General features: G+C 45.1%; 1 protein-coding gene across 1 annotated transcript in view; it reads right to left on the bottom strand.

The window, feature by feature from the left end:
* Positions 1–17289, bottom strand: part of LOC147725698 (uncharacterized) — a 191106-nt gene that overhangs the window by 151384 nt on the left and 22433 nt on the right. The window contains exon 2 of the mRNA XM_086964375.1: positions 13157–13935. Within this exon, the coding sequence (XP_086820501.1) occupies positions 13190–13935 (746 nt within the window). The 3' untranslated portion in view covers positions 13157–13189. The remainder of the gene's footprint in view (positions 1–13156; positions 13936–17289) is intronic.

Raw genomic sequence — 17289 nt, forward strand, 5'->3', positions numbered from 1 at the left:
TGTGCTTCCCACTGCGCTGGCGCACAAACTGCAGCCATGCGCCGGGGTAGACAGTCAAAATATCGAGTTGTAAATATCGACTTACCATAATATCGAGTCTGTAATATCGAAGGAGCATAATATCGAAGGCAAGAATATCGTAGGACAGAATATCGACCCAAGGTAAGTAATATCGAAATACTTAATATCGATGTAAGTAATATCGAAGTTAGTAATATCGATAGCATATATATCGATGTTAATAATTTCGATGACACTAATATCGATATTTGTATTATTTTATAGTTTTTTATTATGTATGTGTTATATGTTTAATTTAAGTATTTAAAATAATTACTATTATATGTGTATACATTTTCTATAATAATATAGAAATTTATAAGTAAATTTGATGTTTTAGTACCGGAGCGGGTTGTGGGTTTATAGGGGAATAGGGTGGGAAGTAATTTAATTATGGTAAGTTGATTAATAATTAGTAGGATTAATTAATTAATTATAATTATTTGCTAATTAATATTGATTAATTGGGAAATAATTAATTGATTAATTGATATATATTTTCTGTAGCGGGATGTGGGTTTATAGGGGAATAGGGTGGGGAGTAATTTAATAATAATTAATTAATTAATATATGTTTTTAAATATTTATAAGTAATTAATTGGCAAATAATTAATATTAATTAGTTAATTAATTAATATAATTTGGTACATATTTTAAATTAGTAATTAATTGGTAATTAAATAATATTAGTTAGTTAATTACATTATTAGAGTAATTTATTTATATATAATTTTTAGTTACTGTTAATTAATTAATTGGGGAAAAATGATAATAATTATTAAATTATATTAATTACAGCTTATGTGCTAATATATTTACTTTATTGTTATTGTTAATTAATTATTAATTGCTAATTAAATAATATTATTTAACTTTGGGTTAAGGAGTATTTTTAGGGTTCAGGGTCATTTTTGGGTTTTTGGGTAAAGGGGTATTTTGAGTGTTTAGGGGCAGTTTTCAGTTTTTGGGTAAAGGGGTGTTTTAGGGTTCAGGGTCAGTTTTCAGTTTTTGGGTAAAGGGGTATTTTTAGGGTTCAGGGTCAGTTTTCAGTTCATGGGTAAAGGGGTATTTTTAGTGTTCAGGGTCAGTTTTCAGTTCATGGGTAAAGGGGTATTTTTAGGGTTCAGGGTCAGTTTTCAGTTTTTGGGTAAAGGGGTATTTTTAGGGTTCAGGGTCAGTTTTCAGTTCATGGGTAAAGGGGTATTTTTAGTGTTCAGGGTCAGTTTGCAGTTCATGGGTAAAGGGGTATTTTGTAGGGTTCAGGGTCAGTTTTCTGTTTTTGGGTAAAGGGGTATTTTTAGGGTTCAGGGTCAGTTTTCAGTTCCTGGGTAAATGGGTATTTTTAGTGTTCAGGGTCAGTTTTCAGTTCATGGATAAAGCGGTATTTTTAGGGTTCAGGGTCAGTTTTCAGTTCATGGGTAAAGGGGTATTTTTAGGGTTCAGGGTCAGTTTTCAGTTTTTGGGTAAAGGGGTATTTTTAGGGTTCAGGGTCAGTTTTCAGTTCATGGGTAAAGGGGTATTTTTAGGGTTCAGGGTCAGTTTTCAGTTCATGGGTAAAGGGGTATTTTTAGGGTTCAGGGTCAGTTTTCAGTTCATGGGTAAAGGGGTATTTTTAGGGTTCAGGGTCAGTTTTCAGTTCATGGGTAAAGGGGTATTTTTAGGGTTCAGGGTCAGTTTTCAGTTTTTGGGTAAAGGGGTATTTTTAGGGTTCAGGGTCAGTTTTCAGTTCTTGGGTAAAGGGGTATTTTTAGGGTTCAGGGTCAGTTTTCAGTTCTTGGGTAAAGGGGTATTTTTAGGGTTCAGGGTCAGTTTTCAGTTTTTGGGTAAAGGGGTATTTTTAGTAAATTAATTATTAATACTTATTGTTTAGTACATATATATTATATCTTTACTGTATATATTTTTATTTATTAATTTTAAACATTATTAGATACTTTTAAATATGTTTATTTTATTTATTAGTGTTATATACTTACTTTTACATTTATATATATTAAAAAAAAATCGATATTTTTAACATCGATATTTTTTACAACGATATTATTTTTTCGATATTTTTGTACTTACCATGTTGTAGATAGGATGTCGATATTTTTGCCCTCGATATTGTTGACTCGATATTCTTGTAGGTCGATATTTTTGTAGTCGATATTCTGTCATAGATCCATGCGCCGGCGCAGGCACCCTTGAACGTTGGTGCAAGGATGACTGCGTCATGGGGAGATTGTTTTTGTGCAGGAAGTGGCACCTTCCTGTGCAAAAACAAACACTACAGGCATTTTCCTCTTTCAATGCGTGCTGTAGAATGCAGCACACATTGAAAGAGGAAAAAACGAGGAGAAATGAAAACATTTCTCCTCGTTGCGCCTCGCTATGCCACCTCTAGGGTGGCATAGCATTCAAACGCATCTCCAGATTTACGATTTCTCTTAAATCTGGAGATGTGTCTGGTTCCATGAGTGTTGCGTGGGAACACCCACAGCAACACCCATGGAACGCCCCTTCAACGCAAAGTGCTGGTGTGAAGTGGCCGTATTTACAAGGACTGAAAAAAGTCACACAGGGTGACGCTACATGGCTTTGTAAATATGGAGGAGCCCCCTGCGCCACCAGTACACCACGAAATGTGACATGCTGGTGGCGCAGGGGGCTTGTAAATCTGCTACCGGCACCTTTAAGAACCCACAGACCCCCAGTATCCCATCATGCTGAGCATGTGGCAGTTTTTCAGTTCCTTTTGAAGGCGGTGCGTGATGATATTTAGGTCACATGGTTACCTCTGTCGACTCCAGCAGGGAGGAGGGAGTGTTGCTTATGACTAGTATGGAAATTCCTGTATGAGAGAGCTGGAGTTACAGGGGTGTGCAGAAGGATATTGAGTAAAAATATCGAGTTGCACAAATATTGTCTCATTAATATCATGGTTCAGAAATATTGTTAGGAAGAATATTGTGGTCAAGTATTTCGACTTAAGGTAAGTAATATCAATGTTAAAAATATCAAAGTGTTTAATATCGTTTGCAAAAATATAGTTACAAATATAATTTTTTTAATTTTGTTATGTATTTAGGAATATATTTTATATTTATGTGATGTATGTTTTTTTGTATAAGAATTGTTTGTATTTTCAAAAAATGTGTTACATTTTTAATAGTTATTATTTGAATGTTGCGTTTCTAGTTCTGTAGCAGGTTGTGGGTTTAGAGGGGAATAGTATGGGAAGTAATTTAATAATATTAAATTAATTGAATATTTTTTAGTATTAATATTTGTTTGATTGTGATTTTATAGTTTTTAATGTGCAGCGTAATTTATTATTAAATAATTAATAATTGGTTGTTAATAATTTTAATTAATTAATTGGTGATTATGTATGGTAATTGTGTGATTAATTTAAGATGTGTGCTGTGGTGTTTATAGTTGTAAAGGATGGGAAGTAATTTATTTTTAATTGATGAATTAATAATTGGTTGTTAATTAATTTTAAATAATTAATTATGGTATTTGTGTAATTAATTGTAGGTGTGTATATTGAGGTTTATATGGATAAAGGGTTCTAAGTAGTAAATTTATTGTTAAATACTAATTTGTTGTTAGTTGATATTATTTACATGAATTAACATGTTATTATGGTAATTGTGAAATTAGTTTTAGGTGTGTGTTGTGGTGTTGACTGGAGTAAATGGTGGGAAGTAATTTGTGTTTAACTAATTAATATATAGTTGTTATCTAATGTTAATTATTTAATATTTATTTTGGGTACTTGTTTATTTTTTAATGTGTTGTTTTTACTTTTAAAGGGGCAAATATTAGTTTTTGAGTTAATAATACATTTTAATCGTGTTTTATTATTTAATAGTTTAATTTAGGTGTGTGTTATGGATATTATACTCTTAAAGTGTGTGTAGTCAATTAACGTTTATTAGATTTGTATTAATATATATTTTATTGATTATTAATTATGTTTATTATAGTAGTAAATTTAATTTAAAATGTTGAAGTGTTTTGCTTTTGGGTGTGGGGTTATAGGGTTGGAAATAAAATAAATACATGTATGTATTAATACTTTTTTTGTATTTCAGTATTTTCTAGTTTAAAAAATATATTTTTTAAGTATTTAATATTTTATTTTATATAATATGTGTAGGCTTTTGTTACATGTTATTAACATTATAATATGTTTTCATTTTATATGTTTGATTTTTCATTTTTAAAACATTGTTTATTTATTTTTGATGAATTTGTAAAATTTGTTAAATATGCTTATTTTTTTGTAACTGTTTAAGGGTGCTTAGTAATTTTTGTCTCTCCGCTATCCAACACTTTCCCTAATGTTGCACTGTCTGGAGTAGGAATAGTAATTTTTATCCTCCTAGCTTTCCAAAGCTTTCCATACTGTTGCACTCACCAGAGTGGTTGTTTGCCGCTCTGCTATCAAACACTTACTGCTGCATTCAGTGGAGTGGGAGTAGTAATTTTTACCTCTTCGCTTTCAAGCACTTTCTGTACTGTTGCACTCAATGGAGAGGGGATAGTACATTTTACCCCTCTGCTATTCAACACTTATCCTACTATTGCATTCAGTGGGGTGGGAATAGTAACTTATACCCCTCTACCGTGACTGATGACGGAATGGTTCCGTCACCAGCATCGAAGGGGTTAGCATACGGGGTTAGATGGTTCCACTCAAGACAAAGGGCTTTATTTGCAGTGGGGTGGTAACGGGAAGCCCCACTCATGGTTTCTTCACCTTGAAGGCTGCTCAGTTTCTGGAAGTGCCGCCTTAGGTGGCTCCCTTGTTGGAAATCATGTCATAGTTTTCTATATCCTAGGCTCCCCCAAACTTAGGGAGGTGCTTCCACCCATGATTGTTCCTTATATGACCACCTTGAAAGGCTTGGTGGTCGCAAACAGGACCCCTGCAGGATACCCCAAACAGATGCAGGACATTATTATCTAGTGTTTCAAAAGTAATCCCGCTTTGGTGTTTTATTTCTGAAAATCTAAAAAAAAAAGACGGTGACATTTTGAAAACTCTCTGTAGGAATTTTGACTTAAAAACTCTAAGGTACGGAGCGTAATGGCCGCAAGTTATAGTAGCTCCGACAGCACCTGATTCCCTTCCTAACATCCGCAACACTGATCTGGCACCCGAGAGGCGGGGCGACCGTCGGATTTCACGGGGCTACGGCTGAGCCAATAATCGACTTTGCGGGGCCGGTGCAAACGAAGATACGGCCAAAAGGATTTGTGGCCTCCTCTGACCCTGAAGCCGGAGGCTGTAGTGTGGTGCAGCAGGGCGTGGTGATGCGGCGGACCGGGCCTGCCAGCAACGCGAGATCGTGGCTGCTGCGAACAACCAGGGCCGAAGGGATCGAAACTGGGCAGAGGCCCCGAAAGCTGCACAAGCCCCTGACACATCATCGCATTCAGTGCCACGGAGGTGAGCCGGGACTCCTCTGATGGCGGATGCCCTGTTTTAATTTGGGCTGCTTCGCAAGGCACGCACCTGAAACTCCCAGCGAGTCGCTTCTGCCCTGAGCGGCTGCGATCCCCTGTGCACGCCACAAATCTCGGGAGAGATACTGTCCCTTGTCTGAGTCCTTGAGCAGATGGACAGGAAGCCCTTAGGGGATTTCCTCCTTGGTGGCCTTATGAATGGACAGCGAGCGCCTTAATGCCAGCGCGCAGTGATTGGCACTGGACCTGGAGCGCAGTGGGGGAGGCAGTGAAGTAATATATCACCCGGTGGTGAGTGGTTGCCCCGAGATCCACCTGCCCGAGGAGCTGCTGGTGCTACGAGGCAGAGATCCAGCCTTTGCAGTAAGCAATCTCCAGTCATATTGGGGTGGAGTGGGGGTGCCACCCAAGTGAGCATTAGGATAGCTTGTGTTTGCCTGGTGGAGGGCGAGTCGGTCAGTGATATAGCGGAGCAGCAGGAGACTGGACTGACCAGTGGCACATGCCTGGCCGTCGCACTCCGCCACGGGACGCACCACGTGTGGGCCCCCTGCTGCACTGCCACTTCGACCATTGGACCTCTTGGGTCTCGGCTCCCCACATCCGAGTTGCCACACCTGGGTGCATTCACTAATGGAGGCCACAGCCTCGCCGGGGAGATGGGCCAGGCCGCTACAGTATTAGGAGAAATGTCAGGATCAAGGGGCCATAAAGTAACTCAGCAAAATAAGCTGGATAGATATGCTCTCCCGAAAATAGAAATCTCTGAACCTCACCTCACGGCTAAAACGACGGCTAAATCTGAAGGAGATCTCCCCGAACTAACACTGGAGGATGTGGTGGACGCTATCTCGGGGGTCTGATCGTCCCTGTAGCAGAGAAGGGAAGCTATCACATCGGAGGTGACTTTCATCAGGGCAGACCTGATGAAAATAGTGGAGAAAGTCAAACAGATGGAGATCACTACCTCCAGCCTCGTCGATGACGCATCGCACCTGCAGCAAGGCATCAGAGAATTTCAGGCCTTCCGGTAGGTTTGCAGAGGACATGCTGGACAACTACAAAAGTCGTTCCTGCCGAAAACAACATGCGCATAATCATAAGGTCTGAAAAGGCAGAGGGGCGGGCAACCGACCTATTCGTAGAGGACCTTATTCTTAATCATCTGCAACCTGAAGGCCTGTCTAAATTCTTTGTGATTGAAAGGACGCACAGAGTTCCTGGGGGGAGACCGAAGCCTGGAGAACCCCCCCCCTATCTTTGCAAAATTGTTGAACTTTCGAGACCGGGACATCATCTTACAAAATGCCAGGGTGGCCCCACCTCTGTACTACAAGAATGCAGAAATCACCTTTTTTGCCAAACTTCACCCTTGCTGTGCAGAAACAGAGGCAATCCTTTCTTGCCGTGAAGAAAAAACTGCGAGACAAGGGGGTCAAATATGCAATGTTATTTCCAGCCCATCTTCGAGTGGAGGCAGATGGCAAAGACTGGTTCTTCGATCATTCTGAAGGTTGCTGCTGACTGGTTGGAGGGCTGGAGAGGCGCAGAGGAACATAACGCTCATTAAGAGTCAGCCACATCCAGGTCCATGGCTGAAACTGTTTCCAGAATGTAAGGTGCATTAGACCTATTTTGTGGCCTTAAACTCACAAACCTTGTTAGGGGGTGGGGGTTTATAGAGACATTCCGAGGAAAGGTACTTTGTCAGCAGTACTATTTATTCTTCTGTATCTAATTGTCGTTGGCCGCCCCGGCACGGGGAGCATGGATAGCGTACCGAACTGGGTAGGGATCGGGTGGCGGAGCCCCCTCACCCCCATATTAGACTCTTTTTAGTTTCAAGTTTGGGCGACAGGCACTCTGCATGGTTTGTTAGATGGGCAGCTTAAAGCACTGAGTGCAGGGGAGCAGGGTGAGGGCAGTTGGGTTGGGGTAGGGTGGTTTTACCTAGTTCTTGTGACGTCAACAGAGTTTCTCCGTAGACAGGAGGAGGGATGCACAGACCATACATGTAACAATGGGTACACATTGGGACAAGAGCTTTAGACTCCTGAGCTGGAATATCAACGGACTCAGGGACAAACGAAAACGATTCATAGTTTTACAACACATCAAACAACATTCCCTGGACGTTGTACTCCTTCCGGAGTCCCACCTGGTAGGCAACTCCTGCAAAGCACTAAATAGATGGGGCTGCCAACTAGTGGCACACACAGGCTCCAGGGGGGTGGGCATCATGATTAAACATTCCTTCCCGCTTTCCATACATCGCACTTGGGTCGACGATATGGGCAGGTATGCCACAGTCTCGGGGCAATGGGAGGGGAAGACGCTGACATTGATGATGGTATATGTCCCACCGGGTCTTCAGAGCCTTACCTTCACAGACTTGGGTGCCATAATGCTCTCGCTATCAGAGCGCCACCTCGTGGTAGGATTGGATTTCAACTCAGTTGTGTCTGGACTACTCGACCGCCATCCTCTCAGCAAAATTAGCTTCCGGACTTTATGGACGCCTTGGGCCTTGTTTATGTGTGGTGAACATTCCACCCTGACAGAATTCAACACACCTTTCAGTCAGGGGCACACAACAACCTTTCCCGGATAGGTTATCTCCTAGTTCCAGCAGCCAAGATCGCTGACATCCACGAAATTAGGCATATGGCATGGGGTAGATCCGACCACTCTCCTGTATGGGCTCATCTGGTCCTGGGTAAAAAATAGGTGGGGAGGATGGCACCCATCAACCCCTGGTACCTTCGAAACCCTGTGGTCAAAAAAGCACTCCTACAGGCTACAGATAACTATTGCCTGGACAATGAAGGATCGGCACGCTCCTCCCAAGCTATTTGGGAAGCGTTGAAAACAGTATTAAGAAGGCAGGCACTTTCCCTAATTGCAGGAGCACGTAAAGAGAAACTGAAAGACCTAGTTCATGTAGAGAATGAAGTTCTCTGGAGGAGGAGACTGGGGAGGAGATGATGCAAGAGAAACTCCATACCCTGAAGCTCAAACGGGACGAATATAAATCCATAACCACTAACATGGCTAAGACACTGGGGGAGGGACAGAGACAGCAGATTGTATGACTTGGGGGACAAGGCCAGGAAGTTACTTGCCTGGCTCGATAGAAAAGAATTGGCAAGTAGCCTGGTACCTGAGCTGACTGATGACACATGTGGGAAAATAACGGATTCACAGGCAATTGTATATCAAACGAGTTCAACCTTATCAGAGGACGATTCCAGAGCTTTGCTTAGGGACATACAGCTACCCTCCCTGTCGGCAGAGGAAAGGGACACACTGGACAGCGCCTTTATGAATGGTAAAATAGCACCGGCGATCAGAAACCTTCACTCCGGCAAATCCTTGGGTCCCAACGGTCTACCAATCAAATCATTCAAGCTAAAGCTGGATAAAATAGCCCCACAGGGTGGCCAGGCCACGCTGGTTGCTATATGTAAGGAGGGCAAGCAGAAGTACAAGTGCCCATCCTAAAGGCCCATTTCCCTGTAAAACGCAGAACCCTGACCAATCGGGCTTTATGCCCCATTGAAATACAGCACTAAACCTGCAAAGACTGCATGGGGTTCTAGGTAGGTTGGAAATGATCCAAAAAGTAGCAGTGGTGGTCTCCTTGGACACCTCGATGGCGTTTGATACGATAGAGTGGCCATATCTCTTTGCAGTTTTGGCAAAGCTGGGGTTCGGGTCCAGATTCATAGGGTGGGTGCGACTCCTCTACGTGGAGCCTCTGACTCAGGTCGTGGTCAATAACAAGAAATCGGAAGTGTTTGTGCTGGGACGGGGGACCCGCCAAGGATGTCCGCTGTTGCCCCTGTCTTTTGCTCTCTCTCTGGAGCCATTGGCGCATGGATCCGCTGGGAAGACCGCATCTACCTGTATGCGGACGACATCTTCCTTTATCTTGCTTCCCTCCATACAGTGCTTAACATCTCTACGAACTTTGGTAAATATTCGAGGTACACAATTAATTGGAGTAAGTCCCTGATGTACGTCCTTCGAGGAGATCCTCCTTCCCCACCCAGAGGGTGCCCTATACAAGTGCAAAGAGTAAGCTTCCAGTACTTGGTTGTCTTTATTACCACAAACCCCAAAATCAGGTACGAGCGTAACCTGCTTCCGCCCCTGCAGAGACTGAGGCGTGATGTGGCAACTTGGAGTTTTTAAAATTATGCTGTTTCTGCGCTTCCTCTATGCATTGCAAAATTCCCCGTAACTGGTCCAGGTGAGGTATTTTAAGGAGATGGAGGGCATGCAGAGGCAATTGCTTTGGGACAGGAGACCCGGCATTGCGTTGCAAAAACTAGTCTTGAGTTTGTACGACGGGAGGATTGGACTGCCAGACAAACAGATACTACTGGGCTGCGCACCTGGGAGCAATCAATCATTGTACTTACCGCTGCTGGGACAACCCGGGTTACAGATTGGATAAATGGTTGCTGCCAGGTGGCAATTACAACAGGGCCCTATATGCTACACCCTGCAAGTTCCCTTTGACAGGACCAACCAAACACTCTGCCAACAGAAGCCTGGGGTAGGAAGAGAAGCTCACACAAGCCACTCCCCTGTGGGACGCTGAACAGCTAGGTACCCTGAGGACTACGAAGGGGTTCGACAAATGGGACCTAATGGATATCTTGAAGATTGGGGACCTATGGATAAAGGGAGAGGTGGTTTCATTCTCTTCGCTGCAGCAGGACTGTGAGCTCACAGAGATGGAATACTTTAGATACTTGCAGGTCAGACACGCACTCATGTCGAATTTACCGAAGTGCACCTCACCCCTGGACTCCTCACTGCTGGAGTATAGGCTGCTTGATGGATACTATCCAAATAAAGTGATATCCCTGATTTATAAAAAACGGATTAACAATACCTCGGATCCCCTGGGACTGTTGGGACAGAGCTGGGAGGGAGATTGTTGGACCTAGCCTCGTGGCGTGGTCCCACTCCTCCCGCATGACGGGTCCCGGACTTCCTCGACCCCTGTTCCCCGGCCGAGAGCAGCACCATCCACCCTCCACGAGAGCCGCCCCTCTGGGCAGCCCCCAGCTCTCCCCCGTTGGGACTCGGCAACCTCTCCTCAACACCCTCGGTTAGTCCAAACCCGATCCCGGACCACCATCTCAAACCCAGACTCCATCTTGGGCCCTCCACGACCAGGCCTCGTGGCCTTGGCCCGACCCCAGCCGCAGACCCAGCGAAGCCCCGACATCGAAGCACCACGAACCGACCAGGGGGTAAAGAGACCACTTGACGGATCAATGGGGGCAAGAGTTTCGATGATCCTCCAACTGTCCCCCGACGCCTGGTTTCGATCGCGCCCAGCCTCCCTGGGCGCTGGCTCCACCCTCCTGCTGAGTGTCTGGACACGCACATCCCGGCCCCTCCGGCCCCCAAGTGCGAGGGTCCGGACATCAAGGGACGCCAGACCTATAACTGGGGCAGCTCCGGAGCAGGTCGGCAGTTGTATCCTGGAGTCGAGAGACACCGAGACGAACTCATCCGCCTGAAACCCGTAACCACCTTGGAGCCCTGTTGCGCTGCCGCGGCTCATCTTTGCCGAACTATCATTGGAGCCCTGCTGGCGCTGCCGCGGCCCATCTTCGTGAAACCATCTCTGGAGCCCTGCTGGCGCTGCCACGGCCCATCTTCGTGAAACCATCTCTGGAGCCCATACGGAAGAACCCCCCAGCTCGAGGATTGAGAGCTGAGCGCAGGGTATCCCTGTACCAGGCTGGTACCAAGACTGTCCCGCTACCCCCTTCCCTCAGAGACTAATCTTGAAAGGATCCCTGGATCCAGTTATCCCTGCATCGTTACGATAACCTGCCTAAATGTATTGATAAAAACGTTGAGAACCTATCTTTGTGTGGTGTCCATCTGTAGGGGGGTGATTACTCGTCTGTACGATCCTAGGAGAGGAACCTCGCCAGGAGGCCTCTCGACCTCGCTCGGCCAGCCCTAAGATCCCCTTTCCAACAGAGATGGACTGGAGCTGGATGATGAAGAGTGGCAGGAGGCGGTGACCTCCCCACGAGAGATTGCGATCTCTTCTAGATTGCGCCTAGTTCAACTAAAAGTCCTCCACAGACTTTATGTCTCTGGGCCTAGTCTCGTTAGGATGGGGAGAGCAGATAAGGGAAACTGCAGAAGACAGTGTGGCCAGGTAGGATTGTTCATGCATATGATATGGGAATGTGGGTGTGTCCAGTACTATAGGAAGAAGATACATGACTGTGTGAGTGAGGTACTTGATGTTGACATACAACCCAAAGCAAAGAGATGACTTTTGAATGTCTGGGAGCCCACTGATTTTGTTCAGCTCAAATGGGGTCACTCCCAGTTGCTAGACCGAGGTGCTACAGTGTTCATTTGTGAGTGCAGGCATCTCAAAAAAAGTGAAGGATTGGCCTCACACACCCCGGGTGTCATGCTTCATCATTGACCAGTCCTCGCCCTCTAAAAACTTGGTTTGATAGAGGGCGGGCATACACCTGACGACAGGGATGCACTTCCAAACTAGGTGGGGGCCTTTAAAGAAAACATTGGAAATAAATGGCCATTATAGATGTCATATCAACTTTAACATAACTGGCATCTATATGGTAATTAAAATAAGTGATCAGTGTATTGGGGATTTTATTGTCCCCCCACTGTGGTCAGTGTGGTTGACATGTTTCTGCCAGTTGGCCCAGTAGGGTCTGTGGCATTCATCAGAACCCAGAGAGAAAGTAGCAGGCTCCACTCCTACCAGGCTTTGGTCAGAGGGTTCCACTGTGTGGGGTGCTCTATATTACACTCCACTGTTGTGCAGCCAATGCACTCAAGCCTGCAAGAAAAATATAAAAGTGTAGGAGCAACAAATAGCGCACCAAGAACGGAATTATATAAAAATTCACTCAGCCACATGCACTGACAAGTACTGTGAGTGGCTACAAGTGCATCAATTGTGCCTGCACTCCCAAATTAACACGGTAGCACCTCGGTCTAACAACTGGGAGCGGCCAGATGTGTGCTGAACATTATATGCTGGAGGCTGCCTGCTCCTAGGACCCCGTGCCTCTGGTTCCCTCCCCCAGGTCTGTCCTGGGTTTTTGTGGTTGTATAGCCAACAGATTTTAACAGTAAAGATAAAACATGGGTCACACTGGGCCCAATGGTGGCTAAAAGGAACATTGCACAGTTGTGGGGAGCAGGGGAACCACCTAAAATTGTGGCCTGGAGGGCAGATATGGACTGCTGTATGTTCAGAGAAAAAATGGTATATGTTGCACGGGGGTGCCCCAAAAAATGGTCCTCTATATGGAGCAAATGGAATGCCAATCGAGGTAATATATGTGTCCCTCCAGCTATTCCCTTACCTGAACAACCGTCTACGCCTTAACCATTGTACTCTCTCATGCAACGCCTGTATGGCTTTTGTGCACAATAGTGTATGACTTTTCAATTTGTACCATTCCTTTTCACGTAAACTGATATGTCGACTTGCATTCGTTTAATAGAAAGAATTGCAACAAAAAAAACTTAAAGGCAAAGTTGAACTAAGAGCTTTTGTGGAAAGTGTGTTAGAGATGGAAATGGGCGAGGATATGACGTCATACTTACGTAGACAAGGGTGATGGGCTCTTCTTCTCGACACTAAGTTGCAGTGCCACAGACCTTGACTTCACTCGTGAAGGCCATGAATTTAAAGAAGTAACTGTAACCCAGATTTTGGGCTCTTCCAATCCAGTTGTCATCCACGCCGGTTGGCGGAGAGGTCGTGTAGATCTTTCCGTCCGATTTGGCGACACACCAAAGTTTGCCATCAGGAGTAAAAGACATGAAGTGGCTTAAAGTGCTCCATCCACCTCCTCTGCCAATGACCTCGCTTCCCACAATCCAGCTGATGGATGCACTCGTTGGAGGACTTCTCTTGTAAAGGTTATCTGCAGTCACTCCATGCAGTATCCCCTGGGGGTCGAAGAAGAGGGCGTCAAATACTTCCCAACCGCTACTACCAACTTTGGTAGCTTGTGTGGACAACCAACTCTGGTTTTCATTGGACGGCGCGGGGCCTGTGTAGAGCTCACCCTCATTAGTGACTGCATAAAGTGCTCCTTTGGGGTGGAAGAAAAGGCGCTTGAATCTTCCCCAGTCTGTTTTCCCGACGCGCTTTGCAGTATCTTGGAGCCAGTTCTTGGATGGGTCTGAAGGCTTGGGACCGCTATATATATCAGAACCTTTCACGACATACAGAAGACCGTCTGGGCTGAAGAGCACATGGCTTGGATCGCACAGCTTCCCCAGAACACGAGCTCTGGATGTGAAATCGTCGCTGTAAGCAGCTGGGGGCGGGCCCTCCCTGATGACTCCCTGATTGTCCACAGTGAACAAGGTCACACCTGAAAAGCAACAGAGAGAGAGTTATTTGCTTCTGATATTTGTTCTCAGAAGGATAACAAGTTGACATAGTATCCTCGCGACAGTATTGCGGTCACAGATGTGACAGTGCAGCGCTGAATTAGCTCAAATGCAGGAAACATGGGGGCATATTTATAAAAGAAATGCATTTCCCTTGCGACACAACTCTTAAGTTTGATTTATCAAGCCATGCAGGGTCCCCTTGCATGACTCTGCACGGCTTGATAAATCTAGAGTTACGCATCACAGCGCACATCGCTGCGTTGCGTTACTCTGCCCCAGGGAGGCGTTCCATGGGTGGAGAGTGCCTGTTCACACGCACATACCCATGGATTTTGTCGCATTCCTAGATTTACCATTACTGTTAGACCCGTGAATGCATCAACGTGCTCCACATCTCCATGTAAGGTGTAACGAGAACTATCTCACTGCAGCACACGTAGAATGAGGAAAAGGCCTCTCAGGTGCCCCTTCCTGCACCAGAACAATCCAGCTTACAATGCAGGCCGCCTGGCACCATGGTCCAAGGGACCCTGCGTTGGTGCTAGGCTGCACATTGTGCTCCCGTGCTGGGAAAAGACGGAAATGTGCCATGTTATGTTAACTATGTTGCGTTCCTGCCCTTTCCCTATCATGCAGCGAAGCAAGAGGACTTGACGCACTGCATGATTATTTCATAAATAAGCCCCATGAGCCTCAAATGCATAGGCAGGATATGGTTAGGATCTGGAGCAGAGAATTGTAATGAGGTTAGAAATTGTCATTTCCCCAAGTAGTCATCTATGTATGTATGCATGTATGTATATGGTGCATAATGACCATTCAGCAGTGAAAGTGCGATGGTGACGAGTGTATGTGGTTTCATCTGTAGTGATGAGAAATACAAAGATCTGCCCAACTTCACTTGTGCACCAGCTTCGGAGGAGCGTCTTAAGAAGGACTGTTTAGCTATGTATGTATGTATGTGTGTATGCTTGATTGTATGTATGTTTGCTAGTATGTATGTGCGCATGTATGTAAGTGTGCATGCATGTATGCATTTATGTAAGTGTGCATGTTGATATGCATGTATGTATATATGCATGTATGCATATGGCACATAATGACCGTTCCGTTGTAGACCTGTGATGGTAACCAGTGTATATGGTGTTATGTGTACTGTCAGAAATACAAAGAGCTGTCCAACCTCACTTGGGGAGTTGCTAGTGAAAATACGCTGTTCTTTTCTCTCTCGTACTTCACTTGGTTTATTTTTAGAGTGTTCTTAATTGTTTCTAACCTGTGCTGCTCTACTGATTTTAAAATTGACAAAGTGAATGTTTGACCGCATTCCTGCACTCACCACGCACTATTGTGAATCCTGGTTTGACAATCTAGGCAGCCATTTGGACAGGACGTGTTCTAGTTGTTGGGGGCATTTTCACATAATAATGCGCACTGCACCGACTCACGGCTGGCGTGCCGAAGGCGCGCCTAAGGCAAGCCCGTCTGCGCCCATCAGCATCCCGGAGGCGGCCAACACCAGCCACGCTGCCCGTGTCCCGCTGGAGCGCCAGACTGTCGCCTGACCTATAGTCGTGCTGAACTGTTGACTATTGGTTCACATAGAGGTAAGTAGTGTGGGAGACATTGGATGGTTCTTGATAACCTTAACAATAGTTGCAAACAGTGCAACTTTAGTTTTTGCACCCGATTGGTAGCTAGCACCCCTCCAAATCCTGCCCCTACAGCTGCCCAAAAAGGCCATTGTATACGGGCTTCTCTAATCAATACCCGCTCATTAGTAAAACATGCCCCGGATATGTTTGAGCTCCTCTCGGAGGATCCGCTTGACTTACTATACATAACCGAGACTTGGCTCAACGAGTCCTCTGCCACCGTAATTGAATTAGCCATCCCAGCGGGGTATAAAATAGCTAGGGCTGACGATAAAGAGGGAAGAGGGGGAGGTATAGCGGTAGTGTTTAGGGACACATGGGTTTTTAAGCGTGGAGAGACTGAGGGTATTGGGGATGGGGAGGAACTTGACTTCTCCATCATCATATCCTCACACTTCATCTTAGGGGGAGAAGTGTGGCTCAATGGTTAGAGCGGCAGACCCTGATGCAGAGGTTTAGCCCGGGACCAGTGTTCAATTCCCCACCTCGGCGGGTCTTGGGCTCAAAATTCCACGGACCTGATAATTCTCGCCTCGGTGCCTATTCCAATCATGGAGTCCCACTCTGCAACTCTGGGCAATAGCTTGCTTAATCTCCACAACAGCCCCAACAACGCTAGGATGCCTGGCTTCACCTTGGGGGTGCCCAGGAGTGGACGCCTCACAGGGAAAGCCAGGATGGGTTCCAGGGCGGTATTCGTACAAGCGCCTTGAGACCCTTGCGGGTGAGTAGTGAGCTATACAAGTATCAATTTACATTTACATTTACATTTTACATTGGTATACCGGCGCCCTGGCTCCTCTGAAGTCAATGTTCCCAGGTCTTTGCTCTTTTTGAACTTGTTATTGCTCGAGGACTTTAACATTCATTTTGATTTTGTGGAGGCAAGTGATACTAGGAAATTCTGTGATTCGCTGAACCTGGCTCAACTCACCCAATGGATCAGCTCTCCGTTTCATAGTGAGGGCCACATCTTCGACCCAGTCTGCTCGAATTTCCCTTTATGTGTTCAGGGACCTCTTCCAGTTTCTTGGTCCGATCACTTTTCAATCCATTTTTCATGGACAATTCAGGTGACTTATTCCGTTATGGGATCTCACATCCTAAAGAATAGATCCCTCTGCGTTGTGTAGAGTCCTGTCCGACACGCGCCCTAGTGCTGCCAAGGACTTGGGTGGCGCTTTAGTGAGCTTTACCAACTGGATTTCACAGTCTGTGGAATATTTATCCCCACCTCTTGCCAATAAGCGAGTTAGAAACGCTCCTTCCAAACCTTGGTACTCTAGCGCGCTTAAGGAGTTAAAGCAGATTTGTAAAAAAAGGGAGGGCAGTTGAGACAGGCCTATCGCCCATTGGCTAAAATAGCATTAAGGAAGACTCAGAGAGAGTGTTATGCTGCTATTAGGAAGGCTAAAAGCAGTTTTTACACGGAGCACATTTTTATGTCTAATACAACTCAAGCACTTGTGCTTGTCCACAATATCACCACACCATTTCCAGGGGATGTCTGCGGTGGGAGGGCTTTGACTCCTCAGTTTGAAGGGATCACCTATTGCTGTAGGTTTTTAAAGCTTGAATTCTAAAAGGGATTTGATAAATTTGGATGCTACCGTTGGAATCCAATTTTTCTGATTAGTGGCTCAACCAGATGCAATTCTTGCTCATTCCTGCAGAGCG

Source organism: Lissotriton vulgaris, chromosome 3_2, assembly GCF_964263255.1.
Source record: "Lissotriton vulgaris chromosome 3_2, aLisVul1.2, whole genome shotgun sequence".
Taxonomy (NCBI): domain Eukaryota; kingdom Metazoa; phylum Chordata; class Amphibia; order Caudata; family Salamandridae; genus Lissotriton; species Lissotriton vulgaris.